Consider the following 27,649-nt stretch of genomic DNA (forward strand, 5'->3'; position numbering starts at 1 on the left):
CCCCTTGCAGCCAATTCCCTTGCAGCCGATTCCCTCATCCCTGCTCTCCCAGCCCTGTTGCTGCCAGTTCAACAACCTTGAACTGGTACCTTGCATATCTTTTCTCCTCTCTCACCCTCCTCCCACTTCACTCTCTCAACTCTTGTCCACTGTACCCTACAAAGTCTGGGCTCTACTGGGGTGCGGAAGGGGGAGCGGAATTCTCCTTTTGTCCTGATTATTTACTATTTAAATATTTATTAATATTTACTCAGAGCAGATAGGGTCTGCTTTGAATGGTTAAAAACTGCCTGAACATGGTAAGACACAGAACCTGGAAATAATCGGATTTTCCTTGGGAAACTGAACAGACTCTGCAAAGAAGGCAAGTTTGCTGCTGTGCAGGGCGTGTGTGGTCTGGCAGCCGCCTTATACTTCCTCTGTGCCTCAGCTGCAGTGAGCAGCTTACGTTTTTTTTTTTTTTTTCGTTTTTTTATTTTAATTGGTCATGTTCCATCCCTTCTCAGGGGCTCCATCCATGCTGCTCCCTTTTCTTAAGACTATTTTATCCAAGATTCTCTACAACCTGGTTTCACAAAATTTACAACTGAGCCCCAGTGCAGCTTTTTCCAACTGATAAGGCCAACTTTCAGAAGCCATGGACTAGAACGGTCATACGGCAGTCAAAGCTTAAAGAAATAACAACTGAGTAATGATACAATAAACCAGAAAAATGGATGTACTGAATAAACCTACCCTACGTAATACACTTTCAAGCTGTTCTAGGAATTTTAAACTTACGATGTTATGCCATGTACGTCAAACAATATAATCAGTTAAATATGTTAAATGTTGTCTAAAATATCTGCATGTCCAGAGAATGCAATACACAAAAATTCCTTGACTTTAATATATAATACGACAAGACCAGTGTTAATCGCTCAGTTGTGTCTGACTCCTTGTAATTCCTACGGACTGTGTAGCCCACCAGGCTCCTCTGTCCATGGAACTGTCCAGGTAAGAATACTGGAGTAGATTGCCATTTCCTTCTCCAGGGATTCTTCCTGACCCAGGGATTGAACCTGTCTCCTGCACTGCAGGCAGATTCTTAACTATCTGACCACCAGGTAAGCTAACGAGTGTTTCAGTTTGTCAGAAAAATTTCATATCCATATTTTATTTAATGCAAAAGACATAAATGTTACTTAAGGTCCTACTCTGGAGGAAAAACTACCCCCATAAACTTTCAATGATGGTAACTAGGCAAATTTTCTGTATTCCAACTTAGATTTTCTTTTTATATAAATAATTTTCCCCATAAATAAAGAGTTAAAATCAAGTGTTTTAATGTTTTTTTAAGTCAAAAGTTAAAGACATCAAGTATTTCTTTTGCAGCGCTTTTATTTATCTGTGTAGATATACAATTATCATAATTTACAGTTACATAACTTTTAGTAATTAACCGGGCTATAGGAAAAATCATACAAAAAGTGTGTACCACAAAATCATGTCCCTAAGGGATTAGGGTTCTCAATAACAGAGAAATACAGAAGCTCAAAAGGGTCAGCAAGCTCTCATAACTAAAGAGAGAACACAATCTGCTATATGTGGAAATGAGACTTCATAAAAGTATCTTTCAAATATCCCCTATTACAAAAGGGAATGCCTATTAAAATGCCATTATTTATTCTATATAAAACATCCTTTCTATCACTTCAAAAGCTTTTTTTTTTTTGCTTTAAGATTTAAAAAAAAAAAAGGCCAAATCCTTAAATTGATTTTGTGAAAATTATGTCAATATAATATCCAAAGATTTCCATTGTTTACTGTCCTTCCTCAAAATCACCTGCATGTACCAGGTGCAATTTTGTAAACATCACCACTGATAAGCCTATTCCAAAGCAGAATTTTTCAGCAATACAGAAGACACAGTCCTCACAGTTATGCTTTACAATAGGTATATTCAAAATATAAATATAAAATCTCTCCAAACTATTATTTTTCCTAATGACTAAACTCTCAATTTTTTTTTTAAAAAATGGAGGTTTTCAAACCAATGATGTGTGCAGCCCATTCTCATGACACAGTCATTTAAACTTCTCATCTGTAAAACACAATATAATACATTATCAAAAAAGGGAAGGGAAAAAACCCACAAAACCCCATCATTACAAAATGAAAACCGTTATAACCACTATAAAAAACATGCAGTGTCAAGTATTAAGTTACACATTTTGCTGGATAATCTTTTCACTCCTTTTGACCATAAAAGTAACACAGGATCAATGTAGAAAATTCAGAAAAAATAGAAAAGCCAAGAAAAAAAATAAACTCTTCTAACCCTACCATTCAAATGGAATTGGTAATATTTGGGGATTTTTCTTTCAGCCTTTTTTTTCCATTATATACAAGTAATGGATTTAAGAAATACATATGCTTGCATACTTTTTCTTGAATAAAATTAGGATATATCTGCATTTTTACCTTTTGTTCACTTAACATATGACAATGTTGAGTATCTCTGACTTTAAAAATCCTTCTAAAACATGAATTTAAAAACAACAACTATTTATAGAAGTAGAATTATTATGTTAAAAGGGAATTTGAGGGAGTTCCCTGGAAGTCCACTGGGAGGACTCCACACTTTCACTGTTGAGGCCCTAGGTTCAATCCCTGGTTGGGGAACTAAGATCCCATAAGCCTCAAGGTGTGGCCAGAAAAAAAAGGAATTTGAGACAAGCAAGAATCAATCTCCAGAAAACACAGCCTTGTTCTATCCTATTTCAGCCTACTCAAAGTTCATAAAACTTACACGGTATATATTTACAAATAAATTTTTTAAATCATAAAAAATTCAATATCTAAAAAACTAGAAATAACAAGAAAAAGAATCATCAGGAGAAAGTATTTGCAAATGATGTGACTCATAAGGGATTAGTCTCCAAAATCTGCAAACAGCTTATGATGCTTAACAGCATCAAAACAAACAACCCAATCAAAAAATGGGCAGAAGACCTAAATAGACATTTCTCCAAAGACGACATACAGATGGCCATTAGGTACATGAAAAGATATTCAACATCAATAATTATCAATATCAATAATTATGAGAGAAATGCAAATCAAAACTACAATGAGACATCACCTCACACCCACCAGAATGGCTATCATCAAAAAATCCACAAACAATAAATAAATACTGGGGAGGGTGTAGAGAGAAGGGAACCCTCCTCTACTATTGGTGGGAATGTAAATTGGTATAGCCACTATGAAGATCAATACGGAGACACTTCTAAAAAAACTAAAAACAGAGCTACCATATGACCCTGCAATCCCACTCCTGGGCACATATCCAGAGAAAAACATGATCCAAAAGGATACATGCACCCCAGTGATCACTGCAGCATTGCTTCCAATAGCCAAGACATGGAAACAACCTAGATGTCCACTGACAGAGGAATGGATAAAGCAGATGTGGTCATATAGACAACGGAATATTACTCAGTCATTAAAAAGGAATGAAATAATGCCATTTGCAGCAACAAGGATGGAACTAGAGTGTGTCGTGCTGAGTGAAGTAGGTCAGACAGAGAAAGAGAAGCACTGTATGACATCCCTTATATGTGGAATCTAAAAAGAAATTATGCAAATAAACTTACAGGACACAGAGAAACTCACAGACTTAGAAAACAAACATGGCTGCTGGGGCGGGTAGGGACAATTAGGGAGCTGGGATGGACAGGTACACATGGCTGTGTTAAGATGCATAACCAACAAGGAACTACTGGATAGCACATCAAACTGCTCAGTGTTATGTGGCAGCCTGGATGAGAGGACGTTTAAAAGAGAACGGATGCTTGTATATTTATGGCTGGGTCCCTTCTCTGTTCACCGGAAACTACCACAACATTGTTAATTGGCTGTATCCCAGTATAAAATAAAAAGTTCAAAAAAAAAAATAGAGTCCCTACTATGGTTCAGCATACACTCATGGAAAAAACTGATTTAACTTAAATGCCACACTATATACTTTAATCTGTTCCAAGTAAGAGAATACAGAATAGTATGTTAGTACCAGGAGGAAATAAAAGATGATCCTAACTAGTTAATATCAACTATCTTATCTTATCCAGTACTTTGGCCACCTCATGCGAAGAGTTGACTCACTGGAAAAGCCTCTGATGCTGGGAGGGATTGGGGGCAAGAGGAGAAGGGGATGACAGAGGATGAGATGGTTGGATGGCATCACTGACTCGATGGACGTGAGTCTGAGTGAACTCCGGGAGTTGGTGATGGACAGGGAGGCCTGGCATGCTGCGATTCATGGGGTCGCAAAGAGTTGGACACGACTGAGCGACTGATCTGATCTGATCTCAACTAGATAGTAAAAGATTATTTCAACCATCACAAAGAGTCGGACACAACTGAGCAACTGAACAACAATAATTAGTTAAGAAAAAGAAAATACGAGAAAGAATGAAAGGGTAAGCCTAGCACAGGAAGTGAGGACAAAGTCCTTTCCTCCAATAAATTATAAATACTGCAGGCCTCTCTCTCTTCTCTCAGAAGGAAAGTTAAAGCCCAATTTGCTTTTTATTCCCTTCATTTTATTTTAATCTTTGATATCCACCCTTTAAAAATTTTCTAATACAAACAAGAATTATGTTACAGCAGTCCCAAAGGCAACTGTTAGCTCTCAAAACTCAAGAGACTAATTTAAAAGTCTAAACCCAATCTTGAAATAAACTGCTAATGCGTCAAGATTTTCAAAATAAAGACTTTTCTCTTTCAATACTTACTCTTCATGAGAAAGTTTCATTTCTTCCCTTTTTTTGGCAGAATAATTTAGGTTCCCCCCTAAAATACATACAAGTGTGGAATTTTTTCAATATAACTATCAGAAGTAAAATTCAAACACACACGTGCCAATGTGCACATGCACACATACATCTTAAAGTAACAAAAAAAGCTGTGGAAGGTGAGAAATAGTTTATCTCCTGAAAACGTCCCAAGGGGGAAAAGTGTTTTTTAAGAACCGTTATATGATACAAATAATCACTCCTTAATGTTAGCATTTTTTAAGAAATTTGGACTTATGTATTGCTCAAGGTTTGGGGACACTGTACTATGAATAAGTAGTGAAAATTAAGAGACATTAAAAGAAATGACCTAAAATTATTTAAACATCATATATAGTCATCTTTCTAAATACATGACAACCCTTAGGGGGTAAGCCAGTTTAGAAAAATTAATAAAGGTAATATAAAAATTTTATTAAGAACAAAAAATACAAAAACAAATATAAGCAAATGAAAAAAACCTGTAATTTCTCATCTGTTACCAAACACTTTCAACCTTAAAATGCAAACTTCAGCCATAAATATGTGCACTTTTCATTTTTTAAAAATATAAGACACAGGCTACAACAGTCGTCACAATTATACTTTAAGTATATAGGAAGGACTTCAGGTTACTTTTTTAAAAAGTCATACTTCTTTATGATAATAAAAAAATAACATCGAACACAAAACTTAAACTGAACTGACCAGCAAGAACAGAACAACAATTTTAATAAATAAATGTGAGGGCCCAGAACACATAATTATATGCAATGAAGGAAAATGTGTTTCATCACTATAAACAGAATGTTATTACATGAACTAAAGCACTGGCCTCTACAGGGGCATGGAGACAATCCAAGAGCCCCAAACAATTGTCCACTGTGGTCGATATTTTGGCTGAAAATAATAAAATTCTATAAAGCAATTAGCCTTCAATTAAAAAATAAATTAATTTGAAAAATACCTCAACTTCTCTTACCTTGGGCACGATTCACCATGTAGAGTAGGACGACAGATAACAGTGACACTGGAAGTGAAAAAAACATAGGGTCCTTAAATACATGTGCTTTTTCCCAATGGTTCCTATGTAATCATAATTGCAACCCCATGGACTGTATGTAGCCCGCCTGGCTCATCTGTCCATGGGATTTCCCAGGCAATAATGCTGGACTGGGTTGCCATTTTCTTCTCCATGAGATCTTCCCGACCCAGGGATCTGGAAGATGGGTGGATTCTTTACCATCCAAGCCACCAGACCAGGGAAGTCTATTAATTCATATACAGCCCACTATTTAAGAAGAAATAATATATTTTTTAAAATGTGATGTGCTAATTTCTGCTAATTTTGAGATAATAAAATGCATTCAGGCTAGTCATAGCAATCATCTGAAAATACCACACTTTAAGTAGTCTTTATTCCTGTAAATTAAGTCAGATAAAATTATCACTGGAGTATACCATTTTAAATACAACTTACTGAAGGATAAAAGACATCTTGGTATGTTATGTGACATTTTCTTCAGATGAACACAATTTATGTGTAAGGTGAACACATCAGTGGAAAAATACTGATTTATGTTTGCAGTTTCAGCAGTTTCCTAATGCTTCCTATTTTTAACCAATGAATCATTAAATCATAAATGATTTATTGGTAAAATTAAATAACAGGACTAATAATAAAAACAATTCAAAACAGACTAATGAATAAACCATGAGTGCTCAGCCCTAAGCCACACTAATGTCCATACCTTCACACTAGGGACATGCTCAGGACCCTTCAAATGGATCTATTCTAAAGGGGAAAGTGTTTTGTTTAAAAAAAAAAAAAAATTAAGTCTTTATGAAACAGACAAGATGAGTATGGAATCTCGGTGACTTTTTCCATGTAACTTTTTTCACTGAGAATGTTTTTAATGTTCATTCACGCTGTAACATGTATCTGTACTACATTCTTCTTCGCACTGTAATTAAAAATATATAACATAACATTTACCAGTAAAAAGAACAAATATTTAGAACAGAATAGAAAGTAGATTCTACTGCTACCTTTATGGATAGGAATCTTCTGAAAAGTGCCAATGAATCTTCACAGAACTAAAAAGTCACTAGCTGGAGGAGGAAGTTGCTGTGTAACACAGGGAGCTCAGCCTCGTGCTCTGTGGGTTTTAGGGGAAGGAGGTTCAAGAGGGAGGGGACATATGTATACTTATGGCTGCTTCACACAGCTATATGGCAGAAACCAACAAAACATTGTAAAACAATTATCTCCAATTAAAAATAATTTTAAAAACTGAGAGATCAAAATAAAATAGTAATACAAAAAAAAAAATCACTAGCTGGGAAACAGATGCATAGCCTAAGAATTAGGCAAATCTGAGTGCAACACTTTAGAGATTTGGTTTTTAAAAGCGGGGAAAAGAACAATAACAAAAACCTAGAAGTATAAATGACAACGTGTGCATGCTAAGTCACTTCAGTCATGTCTGATTCTGCAACTGCATGGACGGTAGCCCACAGGGCCCCTTCAGGTTCTTCTCTCCATGGGATTCTTCAGGCAAGAATACTGGAGCAGGCTGCCATCTCCTTCTCCAATAAACAAGGACATTCTGCCACATATTAGAAGAAACTAAACGTTGCCAGGTGGCGCACTTACAGGAAACACAGGCAATGAAGAAAACTTCTAAAAACAAGTATCCCCGAGTATCCAAGATCATTCCAGCAATGATGGAAATGACCGCCAACCCAAGATTCTGAATGGACTGCATGCTACAATTTAAGAAATCAAAAAAATATATATATCAATTCTAAAGTCATCATACACAAAAAGCAAGTCACTATAAATAATCGTATCTATAAACCACATATTATTAATGCTAAGAGATGTTTTAACCAAGAATGATCTGATTAGATTTTTTTTTTTTCCATGACTGTTTCCACTACTTAACTTTAGGCTCACAGGTAAGGGAATCTGCCTCAGCAAGGGCAGGATGAACCTGACACCTTCCTGCTGAAGGAGACAAAGGGCTAAGCGAATGCCAACCATAGATGTGGTTCCCCGCTTTGGCCTTTTCCACCAGAGAGAACAGGGACGCGGTGTCTCACTGAGAAGTCTACAGATAAACAGGCAGCAGGATGGTCAGCAAGCAATACCCTTTTACGGGTTGGCTTATTCCTAGTTCTCCTATTAGGGGCTTGGTGCATTTTTTTGCCACAATAATAACACAAATAGATTAACGGATTTTTCTGGTTATTTCGAGGTTCAGAGCTGTCCCAAAAGCCTGTAGATGACTAGATTCAAGAGGTCTGGATTTTTATAAGATAATTAAATTGACACAGCAGGGAGAGACATTATATGATCCATGTGCAAACACTTACAAGCCATATGCAGTTCCCAGTTGATGTTCAGGAACTACAAACGCCACCATTGGCCACAAGGCACAGGCGAGTAATGAGTAGGAGAGTCCCAGGAGACACTACAGAAAGCAACACAGAAAAGAGTAAAAAACGCTTATGTTTACCAAAAGGTGATTTTCCTTCGATGCAGATTAGCAACAGTGACATAATAACTAACACATGCATATCCACACAAATTGCGTTACAAAATAATTAGGCTAAAAATTCACATTCAATACAGAAAGGTCCTGGCCCCTCTCTAACAGTATTCCTCCAGTGACAAAATACACCAAGTAAGAAAATAAAGCCAATTTGCAAAAAGTCATTACCAATGTCTCAGGAAAGCTAATTTTCCAGTATTCATTAGGAATTACAAATTAAGCAATCATGGTAACATTATGCCAGTAGTCTATTATCTTACCTCTGGGTCATCACCACCCATCTAGAGAGCCAAGCACAGAACCAGTAACAACCACTGCTCGTTAAACAGCACCTACTGCTAACTTTTTCTCCAATTAAAGAAGAGACTTTATGATTTAAGTTAAAATAAGATCACTCATCATTTATCCCTATCAAATTGGCAACAATTAAAACAATGCCAGTGTCCAACATAGCAAGGACACTATTAAAAAAAAAACAAACAAACACATTCATATATTATTGGTAAAGTCCTAAATGGGTAGAAAGTTATTACAGCCGAGGTTTCACAGCATCCACCAAGATGTTCAGTGTGCAAAACCTCTGCTCTAGCATTTCTACTTCTAGGAATCCATCCCACAGACTTCTCACCAAGGGCACAAATATATATATTCACAATATTCTTTTATTCACAGTTAAGAAATATAGCACTTCAGCCTGTGGTCTTAAAAAATGACACTTCTGATGAATAATAACAAAAACTTGATGAATTCATCATTACTCTTTGATCTACTTAGAGTCAGAGACCAAAAAATGTAAAATCATAGATACTGGGCTAAATGATGAAATGACTTTTCTTAATGAAAAATAAATAGAACTAATAGGCATTTTGGCTTTTATACGACTATTTTATTTCAAATTCTCCATTAGCATTGAGAGTATTATACAGCCAAATGAAATCAAAAAGACTTTATGTATTGATGACTATTCCTTATATACTTTAAAAATAGTTATCCTGTGGAAACTGAAATCAAGTCATTGTCTGCCCCACTATCACGAGCACTGCAATCAGAAGAGCCGAGCACGGCTTCTGCTACGTGCTGTACCGTCCTCCCTGAGCCCCTGAGTGTCAGCAGCCACATTACCATAGCAATCCAGGGGTTCCACAGTGTGAAGGCCAGCATGATGTGGGAAGCAAGCGTGGTCACCACTGCACACAAAACCCAGATGATGTTCTTTCCTGTTTTATCCACCAGAAGCCCAAATATTGGGGACATGGGAGCTGATATTACATATACAACACTGCCCAGAAAATACAAAAGATACTTAATAAAAGATATCACAGCAAAAAAAAAAACAAAAAACCCAAAGTCCTTAATTCTAAAATTCCTAGCTCATATAACATTCTTCTAAAATGGTCATCAGTAAAGAGAAATATAAAGATATAAAAGTGATCCAAGACTTCGCTGGCTTTCCATTAATGTAAAGATGGCCATTTTCAGGATCAAGACCCAAAATAGACTTGGTTTCACACTATAGACGTTAGCTCACATAAGTCTCTTCTGGCTCTAACACGGGGTTATAACTAAAGACCCACACTAAGCACACAGTAAGCATTCACAGAATTAATGGAATACCTGTTAATAGCACTGGCTGCCTGGGGGGAAAATCCAAACTTCTCTGTAAAGAAAACTCTAAAATAGAGAGGGGGGAAAAAAATTAACCCTTTAGAGAGAATTATTCTGTTTTTGTAAAAATAAAAGCAAAATAATACTGAATAAAATAGTCAACTTCCCCTTCTTTCTGAACTGTTTTCCCATCTTATTTGATATTCATCTTCGAGCAACTGGCTAAAGCTTTAGTATTTATGTAAGTACTTGCCCAACTAAATAAAATACACTGATGCCTAATTTTTCCTCTTTTACATATACAGAAAATAATACACACAAATTTTCAGAAACCCAAATGTATTACTATACAAAACCAAGATGGCTTCTTTTCCTTAAAAATAATACTGGATGCGTCCTTTGCTAAATAATGTATAAGGTTCCTCTCTCAAACTGTAAAATGAAAGACTGAATTTAAGGATTATGATTACAAAGATGTTTCTCCACAAACACACACTCACACACTGCTCTGTTTAAGTGACAGTGAAAATTGCTCAGTCACGTCTGACTCTTTGCAACTCCATGGACTATACATACAGTCCATGGAATTCTCCAGGCCAGAATACTGGAGTGGGTAGCCTTTCCCTCCTCCAGGGGATCTTCCCAACCCAGGGATAGAACCCAGGTCTCCTGCATTGCAGGCACATTCTTTACCAACTGAGCCACAAGGGTAGCCCATTCTATTTAAGTAGGTGCCTACAAAAACATATAGGAGGTAGGAGATAAAGCAAAGAATTTGACTTAAACCCTGAAGTGGAGTCTGGTAGAACTGCAGTCTAACAAATGGAGATGTGCCTTGTCACTATGAGCTAATGAACCGTCTCCATTCTCAGTAAGAGACTTCCTAGCAAAATAAAGAGGAAACAAAGAATACAAATCCAAAATCAAGCATTAAAATAAATCAGTATCATGAATCAAAACCTGTACTTAGGTATTTCCTCAAAAACCTGGTACAAGAATTAAACCAATACTAAACCTTAAGCTATGGGTTCCTGGGTGGCTCAGTAGTAAAGAATCTGCCTGTCAATGCAGGAGATGCAAGAGAAGTGGGTTTTATCCCTAGGTCAGGACGATCCCCTGGAGGAGGGCATGGCAACCCGCTACAGTATTCTTGCCTAGAGAATCCCATGGACAGAGGAGCTTGGCGGGCTACAGTCCACAGAGTCACAAAAGAGTCGGACACAACTGAGTGACTGAGCAAACAAACCTCAAGCTAAGAAAAACTGTTGTATCCCAGGATGTAAAACAATGTCTATGAACATACTAACAACATACTAACATACTAACAAAAATTTACAGCTTAAAAATTTACACTTACATGATTAAATTCTCATAATTTAGCGAACAAAAATGGAAGGCTAGAAATTACTTACTTTCCAAGTCCAATGAAAGGGAAGATGGCGACGTAATAGCAGACACAGATGATAAATATAAGCCACAGGGGTAAGGAGAAGTCCTTCACGTCGGTTAACTTGATCACTTCTCCTGAGAGGAGAAAAGAAAGATGCTGTCAGTGCCATTCTGCATTGCTAAGTCAAGATTCTTTTTCTTTTATCACCTGATTAACTTTTGCAGTTCAGTTAAAAAAAAAAAAAAAAAAACTTTTCTCAGTAAATTACTAGAACACAGCTTTGGGGATAATTTTAAAAGACAATAGAAAAATATAAAATCTAAGATTAGTATCTACCTTCTTCCTCTCCTCCAGGAACACTTATCACTTTGAAAATATACAAAGTACAATCAAGAAGGTAAATTCTGCCAAAACCACTTACAGGGGAAAAAAACATATCCAAAACTTTAGACAAGTGGAAATAGATTTGGAAATAAAAGATTTAAACTGAATATACATCAATATAAAATTTTTTTTTAAATTTAAGTGGAAGAAAAAGATTTAATAAGCATGTATTAATAAGCTTCGCTGGGTTTACAACATTACTATTAAGAACTTACCTCACTGTAAATTATCTCAAAAAGGCCATAATTCCCAAAAGCCTAAGTTTTCTTGCATTCAGACTAACCTGTTTTCCCTTGTTCTTTATGAAGGATTCGTTCCGCTCTCTGATCCAAGTAAGCAAGGGCCAAGGCACAGACAAATGAAAGAATGCATGTTATACCCCCTATAAAAAAGAGAGATTTTTTTACAGAACCAAACTGAAGGTTCCTAAAAGGCAGCACATTATATTAACAGCAGAAAACTTAGCCACGGAAAGGGATGGCATCTGGAGGCATACATGAAAAAACTACAATTACTAAATCAGGACAGAAGGAAAGTAAATGAATATGGGAACCACTCAACACGTAACAGTTGCTATTACTATACATTAATTATTTCCCAGGAGAAGGTTGGAGATTAGAAAGGCTAGAACAAACTAGTCTAGTCTTATAATCAGAATACAGATTAAAGAAAGCTGATGACCAGCTAGCAAATTAGTCCGAATTTCTTAATTCAGTCTAAGCACCCATTATTGATGGATACCGGGGCAGGGGAAGAGGATAGAATTGCAAAAGCAAAGTCTGATCCTATGATCGGCTCATGTTCCTTCTGACCCCTTCCCAAGTCTAACCCCTGCTCCCGCCCCAAGGCGACCCCAAGGGTACCAACCAGCTCAAGTTACTTCTAACCCCTTCCCAAGTCTAACCCCCACCCCGTGGCAGCCCCAAGGGCACCAGCTCAAGTTACTTCTGACCCCTTCCCAAGTCTAACTCCCACCCCATGGTGGCCCCAAGGGCACCAGTTCATGTTTCTTCTGACCCATTCCCAAGTCTAGCCCCTGCCCCCACCTCATGGCGCCCCCAAGGGCACCAGTCCTCCCACAGCACAGCCCACTCACTCTCTCCTCCGTGCAATCAGCATTAGTCACTGATGCTGACTCATATCATTAAAGTGAACCAGGATAGAGAGTGAAGAAAGTTTATGCTTCTCAAGATTTTAATAAACAGAAGTTTAGTAAAGCTAATAAATCTTTAATTGGCTGATGTAATACGACATAATATGAAAGACTGCAGAGTCAGGAGACGTGAGTTCTGCTTCTGGCACTAACAAGCTGACTGATCTTGGGCAAGGAATTTAACCTCTCTGAGCTTCAATTTTCCCATCTGTAAAATAAGAAGCTTTGACTTGATGGCACAGATCCTTCCTGGCTCTAAAATTCTTTAAAATGTATTATCAAATTTTCCATCGTGGAGGGAACTAGAAAGAATACTGAAGAGCATTTTCAAGTAAGAAAAAGCTTTTGAGAGGCAAAGGATTTGAGAGGGAGGGGAAGGGAGGAGGGGTCTCTAGAAACAAGCTGCCAGTCTAGCATTACCTCTCACTACCCCTCAGTTCAATTCCTGGGTTGGGAATATCTCCTGGAGAAGGGACAAGCTAACCACTCCAGTATTCTTGGGCTTCCCTGGTGGCTCAGATCATAAAGAATCTGCCTGCAATAAGGGAGACCTGGGTTCGATCCCTGGGTCAGGAAGATCCCCTGGAGGAGGATATAGCAACCCATTCCAGCATTCTTGCCTGGAGAATCTCCATGGACAGAGGAGCCTGGCGGGGGCTACAGTCCATGGGGTTGCAAAGAGTCAGACATGACTGAGCAACTAAGCACAGCACAGTCCTCCCTTTACCAGCCTGTACCAAGGAATTATAAGGAATAAAAGATGGTACAGAGCCTGCAGCTCGCCACCCACAAGTCTCCCTAGGGCTCTGCAAGCAGTTTTCCATACCCCATGGGGCTCAGTTAGACAAATTTACCACACAGAGAGGCACAGCTGGTGAGTCCAGAGAGCCTCATCTGCTTCTCAATGACCCAGCTGGCAACCAGCACAACCCAGCCTTAGCCAACAGACCCTTGAGCCAGAAGTGATCTATATGGCTTAGTCAAACAGCCACACTTCTTCAGAATACTAAGACATGGAGGTTAACTTCCTTGTCAAAGATGAGTCAGGACCAGAATCCAGACTCTGGACTCCCAACCTGGTAGGTTTCTAATCACATCCTATCACCTCTACATCTACAAAATCTAAGTTCCATAAGCAAACTGAATTTGATCAAGGGCAACAATTCTCCCTTTTGCTACAGACTATTAATGAACACCTTACAGGGAGGTATAAACTCCCTGACTGCTTTCCGAGTTCTCACATATACTCTCATTTGCTCATCACAACAGCACTGAAGCACGCACGGGACAAGATCCTCATTTTAAGAAAGTGGAAATAAAAACACAAATGGGATGAATGACGTTACTATGTTCACTGTGTCTAATTAGGTCCAAGAACTAGTGAATTGTGCAGGCACAACCATAACCAAGTGGTCTAAGCCGGGTTCCCCTCTCTGTCACGCCACTTTGTGTAACAAGCTTTCAAAAGAGACAAAACGTGGGACTTCAGGATTCACTAACCAATCATAAGTGTGACCCCAAGGGTTGTGTGACCAGCAGAACCCAATGAAGCTTCAACCTTAGAATATAGCCATCCCATGAGGTTCATGTTTACTGTGCTTCCCTGGAAGAGAAAGAAAAAAAATCATCATAATTTTCATTTGTATCTGTCCTGCTTGAAAAAAAAAAAGATGTGAGTAGCTTAGAGAAATAGGTATAATAGGGATCATTAAAAAACAGATAATTAAAAAAAAAAAAAAACACTACAAGGAAAAATAACAACCTAAGATAAAGCCACAGCTAAGATTACTACACAAAAATGGCAATGTATAGAAAATGCTAGTATTCAAAACAGCACAGTACATCTAGAACTTCCTAGTAGCCCAAACAAAAATAAAACACAAGTTACCAAATTTACAGGGTACCCAAGACAATAATAAACTCTGACTCAGAAAAAGCACAGCTTTTCCTGATAGTGACATCTGGAGAAAAAATCCATCCTCTGATTGTCCTTGGTGTGGCGTGCTCAGTCGTGTCTGACTCTTTGCAGGCCCATGGACTATAGCCTGCCAGGCTCCTCTGTCCATGGGATTTCCCAGGCAAGGTTACTGGAGTGGGTTGCCATTTCTTTTTCCAGGGGATTTTCCCAACCCAAGGATTGAACTCGAGTCTCCTACAAGTCTCTTGCACTGCAGACTGATTCTTTACCACTGAGCTACCTGCAAAGCCCATATCAAATAGCAATACATGTTTCCTTAAAAAAATAAGCAAAAAATAAAGGATGGAAGGAGAATAGAAAGGGGTGGACACCTTGCTGAGATGTGACTGTGGATTAAGAACTTGAAGGAAGCTGTGAGACTGCCCAGGGGAAAAGCACAGCACTCCAGATCGAAGAACAACCAGTGACCTGGCCCAGAGAGTCTAGAGCAGTGTCTGCGAAGGAAACACAGGAAGAGATGAGGTCCTCAGGGAGGAACTGGGGGGAAGGCAGGCTACTGGTAATAAAAGAACTTCTGGCTTTTACTGTATGAGATGGGAAGCCACTGGGATTCTAAGTAGAGGACTGGTACAATTCCTTACATTTTAACACTCACTCTGGCTGCTATACTCGAAACACCCTACAAGCGAGGATGACACAGAAGCCAGGACATTGGCTGGGGGAGGCTGCCATAATGAAGAAGAGAGATGATGGTCTCGGACTGGGGAGACTGGCAGAGGACACAATGAGAAGCAATCAGATTACAGGTACATTCTGATGGTAAAGCTGATAGGATTTGCTGCTGGAAAATATGTAGAGAGTTGAGCGAGTGGTAAGGAGTGGTTCACAGTGACATCAAAGTTTTTGCCTGAGAAACTGGAAGATAAGAGCTGCTCATAAATGAAGATGAGAAACCTTCAGCATGAGCTGGTTTGGGTGATGGTAGGTGGAATAGCAAGAACTGGGCTTTGGCTGTGTTGAGTCTGATATGCCTACGAGACATCCACATGGAAATGTCAGCAAGAAAGCTACACATAAGGGATGGAATTCAAAGGATAGGCCTGGACAATACAACTTCAGGAGCAAAGATATGCTATTTAAAACTTCAAAACCAGATACAATTACCAAGGAAGTTAAGAGTCAAAAGAAATGAGAAGGTGTCCGATGACCCAGCCCACATTACAGGTTGAGAAGACTGAGATGGACGCAGCAAAAAGAGGTACAGGAGCAAGAAGAAAACGATGAGACTGTGAGGTCCTTGAAGCCAAGAGAAGAAATCAACGAAGTGTCCTAAACACTACTGCTAAGGTCAGACACTGGAGACTGAGAAACGAATGAGTCCTCAACCAGATTCTCACAGCAAATCGCACAAACGGCTGTTTCTCACAAAACAGTAGCCAGCGGCACTACTCAGATGAGCATGAAGGTATAAAGGAAGACCTACCGGAAACTTTCCTCAATATCATCAAAAATACAAGCCTCTCAAAGACATGTTGTCTTAATAACCCTTTAAATCTGAAATGCCTAACGTGATCTGGCTTAGCAAGTACTTAATAAATATTTCTCAAAATAAGGAAATTTTAAAAGTAACAAAAAAGAACCAAAAGGTTGCTGGACTTCCAACCCCCAGGTAAGGCATGAAAAATAATAGAAGTGAGAAGTCCACTGCCTGAAGGGTAATGGTAATAGCCTAAGTGTCTAAAATCAGACAAACTCCCAACTCAGCCAACAAAAAAATCATGACGAGGTAAAGCCAGAACCGCCACAATCCTTCTGAGTAAGTGCAGGGACATGAGAGACACAAGAAAAGACTGAACCTCCATCTATCCCAGCACCTCTGTGATGGACTCCTCTGCTCTCACGAGCCTCACAAGGACCCTAAATACACCATTCCGACCACAGTCGAGCCACCCTCGCTCCTGCAGAGGTGGCTGCCTGAGCTCTGCTTCGCTCCACGTCCAGCTCAGGTCCCTTACCATCTGATAAGCCCTGCATCACAGAAGCCCGAGACACCTTTTGAGAAACTTAGGGCTCCTCAGGACGAAGGCGAATGGATTATTAACCAGTTTGTGGCCACAAAGGAAAGAACCTGAAGATCACCAGTAATCACAATGGCATCACTGAGAATGAGTCTTGCTCAACTGCTCCTATTTCCTTCTTTTAGGAGTTACTGGATGATGAGATCCATCAACTGCTACAGACATGTCTTGATTTGCCAAAGATACATTATGAAGCACCCAGAATGTCCCTGTGGATAAAATTTAGAAAACGTGGAAAACCACACTAGTTATCAAAGGTAAAAAAATTAAAATAATACTTGGGTGTTTCCTATCCAACTGACAAAATGACTTTTTAAAAATAATAGCCTGCAGTATCAAAGCTACAGTAAGAAGGATCCTCTCATATCGCAAAGACAGAGATAGAAACATCTCTGAAAAGATAAGGTGGAAATATGTCTCAACAGTCCTAAGAAACCCAAACAAACCCTCTGACTCAGTAGTAATTCCATTCCGCGCCATCTAGCCTCAGGAAACAATCAGAGATACAGACAAGTTTTGGAATGTTGCTGCACAACAGCTCTATTTATAATATTGGAAAACTAGAAAAAGCCTACGTGTACAAAAATTAGAAATGTTTTATATATATACAACACACATAAGTATAATATATCTCATAAGATGAAGCATTACATTAAAAATATTTCATTTGTACTGCATTTTTTTGTACTGGATTACTTCCCTAAGACTATGTTTCAAGGATTTTCATGCCATTTACATTCTTTAAAATCTTGACTTTTAATGGCAAGAATCTTTTTAAAAACCTCTATTCATAGGAGTTCATGAGAAAAAAAACCGAACAGGGTTTGGGATGGCCAAAGCACCTTTCAGGTTGAGTTTATAACAACTTGCCAAAGCCTTTGACCGTGTGGATCACAATAAACTGTGGAAAATTCTGAAAGAGATGGGAATACCAGACCACCTGACCTGCCTCTTGAGAAACCTATATGCAGGTCAGGAAGCAACAGTTAGAACCAGACATGGAACAACAGACTGGTTCCAAATAGGAAAAGGAGTACGTCAAGGCTGTATATCGTCACCGTGCTTATTTAACTTATATGCAGAGTACATCATGAGAAATGCTGGACTGGAAGAAGCACAAGCTGGAATCAAGATTGCCGGGAGAAATATCAATAACCTCAGATATGCAGATGATACCACCCTTATGGCAGAAAGTGAAGAGGAACTAAAGAGCCTTTGATGAAAGTGAAAGAGGAGAGTGAAAAAGTTGGCTTAAAGCTCAACATTCAGAAAACGAAGATCATGGCATCTGGTCCCATCACTTCATAGGAAATAGATGGGGAAACAGTGGAAACAGTGTCAGACTTTATTTTGGGGGGCTCCAAAATCTCTGCAGATGGTGATTGCAGCCATGAAATTAAATGACACTTAACTCCTTGGAAGGAAGGTTATGACCAACCTAGATAGCATGTTGAAAAGCAGAGACATTACTTTGTCAACAAAGGTCCGTCTACTCAAGGCTACGGTTTTTCCTGTGGTCATGTATGGATGTGAGAGTTGGACTGTGAAGAAAGCTGAGCACTGAAGAATTGATGCTTTTGAACTGTAGTGTTCGAGAAGACTCTTGAGAGTCCCTTGGACTGCAAGGAGATCCAACCAGTCCATTCTAAGGGAGCTCAGCCCTGGGTGTTCTTTGGAAGGACTGATGCTAAAGCTGAAACTCCAGTACTTTGGCCACCTCATGCGAAGAGTTGACTCTTTGGAAAAGACCCTGATGCTGGGAGGGATTGGGGGCAGGAGAAGGGGATGACAGAGGATGAGATGGCTGGATGGCATCACCAACTTGATGGACATGAGTTTGGGTGAACTCCAGGAGTTGGTGATGGACAGGGAGGCCTGGCGTGCTGCGATTCATAGGGTCACAAAGAGTCGGACACGACTGAGTGACTGAACTGAACTGAATGTCGCTCCCCTGGGTACCCTATACCAGACATCCTAATATGAAACACCGTGATCATTTCCAGGTTCCAAATACTGGAAGGAACATGACCACCAATAGTGAACTCCAGAGAGGCGGGAGCATCACAGTCAGGGAACTGAAACCCAGGCCACATGGTTTAGACAAGCACAGGAAATGAGTATGTCTGACCAAGACCTTCAGATCTGTCTTCATAAGCAAAATGCTAGTGCCTGACAGAGAAAATAAACACTCACTGGAAGGCAAAAATCCAACAACCAGTAAAAGCTACTTGTGCAGGCAGATCTCATCTCTACAGGAGACTGAGCTTTACTAAGTTAATCGTAGTTGGAACTTCCTTGGTAGTCCAGTGGCTAAGACTCCACGCTCCCAATGCAGGGGACCCAGGTTCAATGCCTGGCTGGGGAACTAAGATCCCACGTGCTGCAAGTAAATAACCCATATGCCACAACTAAGACCCAGGGCAGCCAAATAAACAAATAATAATAAAAAATAATGTATTTAGATGCTTTTTATAAAGTGACATGACTTTGAGAATTTGTTTAAAAAACAAAAAGTTAACTGTAGTAGATGAGTGAGAGCTTCTTATCACTAGAAATGTGCAAGCAGAGCCTGGATGACCAGACATAAAGACGTTCACTGCAGTAATGCCGAAAATGGGTAAAGAAGTTAGAGAATAAAACCTCTGCGATCCGTCTGTCCCAATGCTCAGAATCTCTGAACTAATGAATGCTCAATTAGCATTTGAAACTGCTTCCTCTTAGGTGAAATAAGATTAGAAATGCCTTCACTAAAGGTAAATGGTATATTATGGTCTAGAAAAATATATAAAAAATCAACACAACTTACACAGAAATATATTTCATCCTGTAATCTTTAAGACACGGTTACAAGAGTCAATCTTTTGCTTCCTATTTGGCTTTGTTATCTGTCATACTTACAATTCTCGCCATGCTAAGCTGGAGTCCAAACACCAAGTTTAACTCTTTGCCTTTAAACCAGCTCACAGCGTATGTATTCTGGGCAACTGCTAAGGACTCCCCACCAATCCTAAAACAAGGAAAGAAAAGTCACAGCTTTTAAAAGAAATACCACAGTTAGCAATGCAGCAGGTGTAAAATTTTGACACTCCTCCCATCAAGAGGTAGTGTCTACGCTCCTCCTCTGAATCTAGATGGACTTGTGATTGCTTCAATGAGGAGAAGGCGGTGGAAGTGGGGCTGGGATATAAAAGGGGGTATCTGCCTTTCCACTCAAACGTTGACACTTAGAACCCTGAGCCACTGTGTACCAAGGCCAACTACCCTGAGTCCACCGCACTATGAGAAAGCCAAGCCACACAGAGAGGCCACATGCAGGTGCTCTGGTCAGCAGTGCCAGCCCTCAAGTCACCCCAGGCCAGGCTCCAGATGTCAGGGGCACAGACACACTGTTACACTGTACCCAGTCCAAATTCCTGACCCACAAAGTCCAAGATGTAAGGGTTGTTTTGTAACCGAGCAGGATCTATGGGGCCTTCCTGAGACAGGCCTTTGCCCGTATGCTCTGCTGCAGCTCCTCTCTGAAGTACACAGATAATAGTATTTGGTATGAATTTCCTGAGTTGTGCTGCAGATGTGAAAACTGCCCCCACCAAAAGAAGAACTACTTGATGATCATGAGCACACAGCCCAGGCCTCCAGGAGCCTAAGGACTGATAGAGTTAACCCCTGTGACACCACCCTACTGCCTCCCATCATCACCACCCATCATCAGCCAATAACAGAATTGTACACGAGCTGATCAGGTACCCCGAGACATCCCCGCTTCGTCTATCTTTTAAAATGCTTTGCCTAAACCCTTCCAGGAGCATGAAGCTTTTTAGGGCATGAGCCACCTCGTCTCCTTGCATAGCCCTGCAACATACCTTTCTCTGCTCTAAACTCCTACATTTCACTGTACCTCACTGTGCACCTGGCACACAAACCTGCGTTTGAGTACAGGTAATTTACTATACGGCAATGACGACCCTGCCTGGCAATAAAAGGAGTTTGAGCTACCACATCATCATCTACACTGTATAAAATGTTCATCTGCGAAGAGTGGTCCATACTTTGTGAAAACACACAGATTCACACTTTTTAGGCAGTATCTTCCATATTTGACATTCTTCTACTTTCCAGATTTTAATTTTCCTTCTGCAGGTCCTAAATATTGACCTTCAGGTAAGAGATTCCTCTTCTCTGCATCCAAACACTGAGTCCTCCTCACCACTGTCCTCATCTAAAAATATTTCCCCTCTTCTATGAATCCAAATCCTATATGGATGGCCATTTCTGATCACACATCTATCTCTGAGTCCCTTTCCCATTTTAATAAACCATTTTTCCCTTGTCCCTCACTTAGGGCACTTTTGGGGATGTGTCACCTATGGCTACGTGTCCCTGGTACCTGTGAAAAGCGTAAGTTAGGGTGTCTGCATCCCTCCAGGCAGGAAGCCCAAGGCTGAATTGAGCATGAGCTTACAGAAGAGACACTGAAATTCATTGAGAGCTATTGGTCTTTTAGTAATCTGCTCATTAAAGCCTTTTCAACATGATTCAAAAGGACCTACACATTACCCACTAAGAAACAGCAAAATGTCCATTAATCACCAAGCTAGACATTGACGGTCTATACTTCTCTACATGAGGTTTAAATCACAGTCTTCAATACAACAGAAAAGCAAAACACCCAAGAAAAACATCATCTCTGGAAAACTATTTAATATTCAAACCCTATACAGAATTAACTATTACCACTCAAAATTGTTGCTTACTGTAAAGGAAAATTAAGACAACAATTGAGCAGTTGTGTGTGTCTGTGTGTATATATATATCACACACACACACACACACACACATATAGAGAGAGAGAGAGAGAGAGAGAGAGAAAGAGAGGTAGATATCAAGGATTTGAAGTAATTCTCCAGAAGATACAATAATATATTTTGGCAAATCTTTAATAAATTGATAAATGAACAGTAATGTGTGCATGTGTTCAGTCGCTCACTCGTGTCCATTGCTTTGCTCCATGGACTATAGCCCACTAGGCTCCTCTGCCCATACAATTTTCCAGGCAAGAATACTGGAGTTGGTTGCCATTTCCACCTCCAGATGATCATCCCCACCCAGGGACCAAACCCATATCTCCTGCAATTCTCCTATACTGCAGGCAGATTCTTTACCACTGAGCCACCTGGGAAGCCCCCAAAACAGTAATTTGTTAAGACAAATGAAATTATGCATAACTTACCCAAACACAAACCTTCCCAATTCCATCAGCCAAAAAGCATTAAATATTCCACCCAGGGCAAAAACCACCTATAACATGGAATATAATGTAGGATCAATGAAAAAGAAAATTCAAGGAATCCAAAATAAGTAACATATGATGAAACACAACTTCTACAATGATTTTAGTGTTTCTTCTTAGTACATCTGTGAAATTTAAGTATCAATGTTCATCTGTCTCAAGGCTTAAAATGGACTGTGCATTATGTCACATGGGCATTTGTGAACTCTGCTTAAGTTAGGCTTTCACCAAACACATTAACGCTGGTGGAAGCAGACAAAAATTCAAGAGACAGTGTTCACAGTAATCAGTGAACAATTTGTCTTACCTGCCCAATGCAAACAAAGCAACTAAAAATGATGGTGCCCCATCTGTCAGAAAAAGAGAGAGAGAAGGAATTAAGAGTTTATCACCAAATCCTTCAGGAATAATTCACTTTGGATTTCTTGGGACTCCTCTGCATTCCCTCCAAAGGAAGAAAAAAGAGGTTCTGGCGGGCCTCTGAAATCAGCAGCTTTCCAAGGCTGAATGCTAATCCATAGAGGTCTCTAATCCCAAAGGGATTCCAGAGGCTTTGGTAAGGGCATGTTTGTTTAAGCCATTACCATCTCTTAAACAAAACTTGTTAAATAATCTTCAAGAAGTTCCCAGGGTTCCCATTTAAAAATGGACATTCTTCACAAATTTTTTATTGAGTTTAGGGTTGATTCCAAGGAATTCTATATTAAATAATTTTAAGTGGTTTTAATTCTGTATGCTGCTGCTGCTGCTAAGTCGCTTCAGTCGTGTCCGACTCTGTGCAACCTAATAGACGGCAGCCCACCAGGCTCCGTCATCCATGGGATTTTCCAGGCAAGACTACTGGAGTGGGTTGCCATTGCCTTCTCCGTTAATTCTGTATAACTAAAAGCTGTTTTTAAAAGGAAAAACAGGGACCATGAGAAATGATATAAATCTGCTTACTATAACATTCCATACTCTGAATAGCTCATTAATGTTTCCCCAGAGTAATAAAATACCAGTATTAGGAGAGTCATTAAAGATTATATGAGTAAACCATCTTTCTGAAACCCAAGTCCCTCCAAAAATCCTTGTGAAATGGTCATACCACAGTCTACTGAAAGTTTTCCCAAAACAACTCATGGCCTCTCCTGTTATCCTGATCAAGCAAAATCTTCATCACTCATAAATGGCATCTGTTTCCTTCAAGTTCAAGTGAATTCTACTCCTTTAGATGAAGCAAATTAAAGTCCTCCTTTATACACTCATCAAAGTGTTTAAAAGTTAGTCCCCAAGCTTAAACACATATAGTTTCTTCTTTTTCACCACACACAGCTGGAAAGCCCATCGTCATTTTGCCCTCTGCCTTCTGAAAATATTCCAGACTACATCCCTCCTAAAGTCTCCACAAACAGCACACAATCATCAGGATGAAAACTGACAAAGCTAATAATGTGATGCCTTCCTCAGCATCTAACTGGAGTGGTCACAAAAAGTTTAATGCCCAAAGAAAGGCAGAAGAGAAAATCTCACGGGGGCTGGGAGAGGTAAACAGTAAATACATGCCAAATACTGTGCATCCATCTCCCTCAATCCTTATAACCACCTTGCAAGGCAGGAAATACTATCTATATTTTACCAATGAGGAAACTGAGGCTCAGGAATCTAGCAACAGCTCAGAAGAACTAAGAAGCTGAGCAAGTGGCAGCAAAAGAAATCAGAACCTGGCTTGCTGATTCCAAGTGAGGGCATAACTGACCTTTAGATAACTGAGTTACCATATGCCATGAGCAGCATTTAACTGAAATACCAACCAAGTTTCAAAAACCAAAATTACACACACACACAAACAAATGCACATTAACACACTCAATACACAAGTTTATTCAGTTCTTTCTAGAAATACTTAATCTAGTTTTGTGTTTTCTTAATAATCATATTTACCCACAAGTGAGATTTTCCCCAAGCTTACCGTATTCCAAACACTCGGTCTATCAAAAAGCCACCAAAGAAACACAAAACTACATTGGGCCAAGAATACCAGGCATACAGCAGCATGAATTTCGTGGTATTCACCTGCATATCCTATATGGAAAGAAAACAGAACGATTTTTTTCAAAGCAGTTAAGTGTAGCAACTAACAATCAAATCATTCTTTCTGGTAGTGGAGGCATTTCTTAATCATTTAGTGTTGCTAACAGCTTTGGCCTCTGCCTCCAGAAAAACGGCCCCACCTGGGAACTTCTTGCGTCTGCAGTCGTTTCAGAGGCTCCGTGGGGCTCAGCGTCCCTCAGCTCTTTCCCTATAGGGATCACCTCTGCCTACATCTGCCTGTATCTTCTACATTTCCATTCCCTGTGTACTACCTGCTGTGGGGCTTCACCCACATGAAAAAGGACAGTCTTTAGCATATCCTTTCCCCCCACCTCACTAATTCTTGGTCTTTCTCATTCACTCTAGAATGTAAAGGGCCAATCTGTGTATTTCTCCCTATCCAAAGGTTAAAAAAAAAACTTACAAAGGAAAAAAAAAAATCTAAATACATAGGAAACTGTAAATATCAAAAATACCAACATGGACAATCCTCTGGAATCAGTATCCACATTTTAAAAATGAAATAACAATAACATATTTAAGAAAGCAAAATGCTCTCCTACCAAATCATCTGTCATTCTGATGATTACACAGTGGGAGAGAGAAATGCCAACAAAAATTCGCAATACTTTTTGGGCTGCACTATAGAAATAGTAGTTATTTATCTAAGGTATGAAACAATATCAAGTCATAAGTGCCATAAATGAATTCTCTGTGGCCACTCATTCCAAGTCAAGAATACTCCTTGCCTACACAGATTTGGTGACAACAGATGTTCAAATGGATTCATTAGACAATGTTTCAGACCATGCAATCTGAGAGTTGATGCTTCAGCAGTATATCTGCTCCAGAGACAACAAAAGAAACAAAGGTGAAAAGTCAACTTACCCGTTTAACTTGAATCTGAAGGGCAGCAGGATTATCATAGCAAAAGTAGCTGCCTAGAAAAAGGAAAAGCAAATTTCTTTTTAGTAATACTGAGCGACTGATCTGATCTGATCTGATCCATAGAAAAGTTTCAAGTTGCAATTACCACTCCAATGGTGATTTTAAATGTTTATACTAGGGGCTCAAAGAAACTGGAAACTTTTTTAGACTGCTTCCTTGTCCACTAATACTCAGTTGCAGCCAAATAACCCAGAGAAAACATACCAAGTTATTTACAAATTATCAGCCTGCATACACAGCAAATACTGGGAACCTGGATTAAGAAGTTAATCAATAACTGTTTTTCCACCTTGAAAGTGAAAGTCGCTCAGCTGTGTCTGACTCTCTGCCACCCCATGGACTACACAGTCCATGGAGTTCTCCAGGCCAGAATGCTGGAGTGGGTTGCCATTCCCTTCTACAGGGGATCTTCCCAACCCAGGGATCAAACCCATGTCTCCCACATTGCAGGCGGATTCTTTACCAGATGAGCCACCAGGGAAGCCATTTTCCACCTTACTTTCATCCTGTTTCCTACGTCTATTGTTTTATTAGCATCTTCATGAAACAGCTATATTTTCCTTAAAGCTACCAACACACACACACACAGAGACAAATGTCAAAAACATCCTCAGCAGTTTCCTAGTAATGTTACCTAAAGCCACCACTTGAGCGCACAGGAATGGAGTTTAACTACTCTGACTAGATCTGTTTTCAAAATAAGAATTCTAATTCCACAAACAGTATATCCAAGATCAAATAACTCAGCAAATACACAGCCAGGAATGAAGAAAAATAAAATAGAGTTCTAAAAGGTTAGATTAAAACATAGTAACATCTTCTGGAGGGTCAGAAAGAAAGAAGTGGAGAGAGGTCGGACTTTTTATAGTAATAACATCAACAAGAGTTTTGATAGGCCACAAGAGAATGCTGCCTCTGTTTCTCCACTAACTCTGTCTAGAAGTATACATGAGAAACCACCAGTTCAAAAGAAATAAAATTGTCATCAGAAAGTTATGACTCTGGCTTCTGAAACCCACTGAAGGTAAACATAAAAATCACTAAATATAAATTGTTAAAGTAGGGGCAATTTTAAGTGTCTTGTGTTGTTCTTGATTTTTTGTTCCTAAACTCAGAACTTCATGAATCCTGTTTTAATGGCATATCAGTGTCAAAGGAATCATATCATATCAAAGGAATATCAATGTCAGGCTTCAAAGTTAATGAATGGGCACCATCTTTCCACAAAGTGAGAAGAGAGGGAACAGAAAGAGGTGCAAAAAAACTAAAGCCCAAAGCAGCCTCCATGCCTTCTTATATATTCCAGCAATAGCATAAAGGTATCCACCATAAATCTGTTGATTACACCAAATCCAGCGAGTCCACGAAAAATACATTACTTTCACACCAAGCTGATACTGACATAGAATGTTACTGGAAAAATTAGTTGCTGGGACATAATAAGCAGATATTTTAAAAATTATCTCCAGAATCTGCTTTCACAGTCACCAAATTTCGTAACTGAAACCAAACAGCACAAGTCCAGTCCAGTATGATTGCTTCACATAAGCAGAGCGGAGGGTACGAGAGAGTAGGAGAATACATCTACCAACTGAAGCAATCAACAAGACACACTCATCATACCTTTTACCAAAGAGGAAGAGAAACATAAACGACTGCCAACGAATTTTTCAATCAAAAAATTTAAAGTATTCTTTAAATACTTTAAAGTATGTTTGGAGGCTTCTTTGGGGGAGGGGATTACATCTTTCTGCACTCCCTCTAAACAAAGTGTCATGAGAGGAACCTTGACATCTAGGGATTCTCTCATATCTATAGCCCCAGAAGGCAAATTGCTTAGCTTTTGGAACTTCTTGCGGGAGCAAATGAGTGGGACAAAGGTCGCTCAGCTCAGTCCCCTGACCCCCCACCTTCGGGACACTGAATAGCCAGCTCAGTGGGGTCGCGAAGGTGGGGGGAAAGGGCGGGAGGACCTAGGAGTTCAACGCAACTCCGAGACACTCTGGAATTCCTTGATTACCACTCCCACCCCACCAGGACGGCCGGCTCACCGAAGCCAAGGAAGCACATCAGCAATAGAACCACAAGCCGGTGCGCTAGGTGACTGGGGTCGCAAAGGGCCTGCAGCGCCCCGGAGGCAGCGGGGGGAGCCCGGGTTTCTCTGCCCGCCTCGTCCGAGCCGCCTGGCAGCAGCGCCCTCGCTTCCTCCTCCTCGTCCTCCATCGAGCCCGCGGGAGACCGAGAGATGACAGCGAGTGCAACTCCAGGAGGAAGCCGCTGCCGGAGCCCAGAGCAAACTGTGCTCACGTGACCGCGGCCGCTCACGTGACGCCGCGGCAGATCACGCAGGGCTACGCTCACGTGAGTGGGCGTGGTCACTCGGTAGGCCGGGCCGGCGGGGTTTGAAGGGTAATAGCAGCGTGAGTTTTTCACTCG

The 27,649-nt window shown here is 39.8% G+C and overlaps 1 protein-coding gene across 2 annotated transcripts; it reads right to left on the reverse strand.

Annotated features, from left to right (window-relative positions):
• Positions 1-1,362: 1,362 nt before the first annotated feature.
• MFSD1 (major facilitator superfamily domain containing 1) lies at positions 1,363-27,575 on the reverse strand. 2 transcript variants are annotated; one of them, XM_025289181.3, is made up of 16 exons: positions 27,265-27,560; positions 25,154-25,206; positions 24,144-24,256; positions 22,500-22,542; positions 22,133-22,200; positions 19,801-19,909; positions 14,407-14,509; positions 12,037-12,135; positions 11,392-11,503; positions 9,989-10,045; positions 9,497-9,653; positions 8,196-8,293; positions 7,474-7,586; positions 5,800-5,847; positions 4,779-4,836; positions 1,363-2,083 (listed from the first exon to the last, which is right to left on the reverse strand). In XM_025289181.3, the coding sequence occupies exons 1-16, from the start codon at positions 27,434-27,436 to the stop codon at positions 2,080-2,082; spliced, it is 1,407 nt and encodes a 468-aa protein (XP_025144966.3). In that variant the 5' UTR covers positions 27,437-27,560; the 3' UTR covers positions 1,363-2,079. The 2 variants fall into 2 exon arrangements, with proteins under 2 accessions (XP_025144966.3, XP_006079622.3); XM_006079560.3 differs by lacking the exon at positions 1,363-2,083 and having other exon boundaries at positions 4,775-4,836; positions 27,265-27,575.
• Between the last annotated feature and the right edge of the window lie 74 nt (positions 27,576-27,649).

Source organism: Bubalus bubalis, chromosome 1 (genome assembly GCF_019923935.1).
Source record: "Bubalus bubalis isolate 160015118507 breed Murrah chromosome 1, NDDB_SH_1, whole genome shotgun sequence".
Taxonomy (NCBI): Eukaryota; Metazoa; Chordata; class Mammalia; order Artiodactyla; family Bovidae; genus Bubalus; species Bubalus bubalis.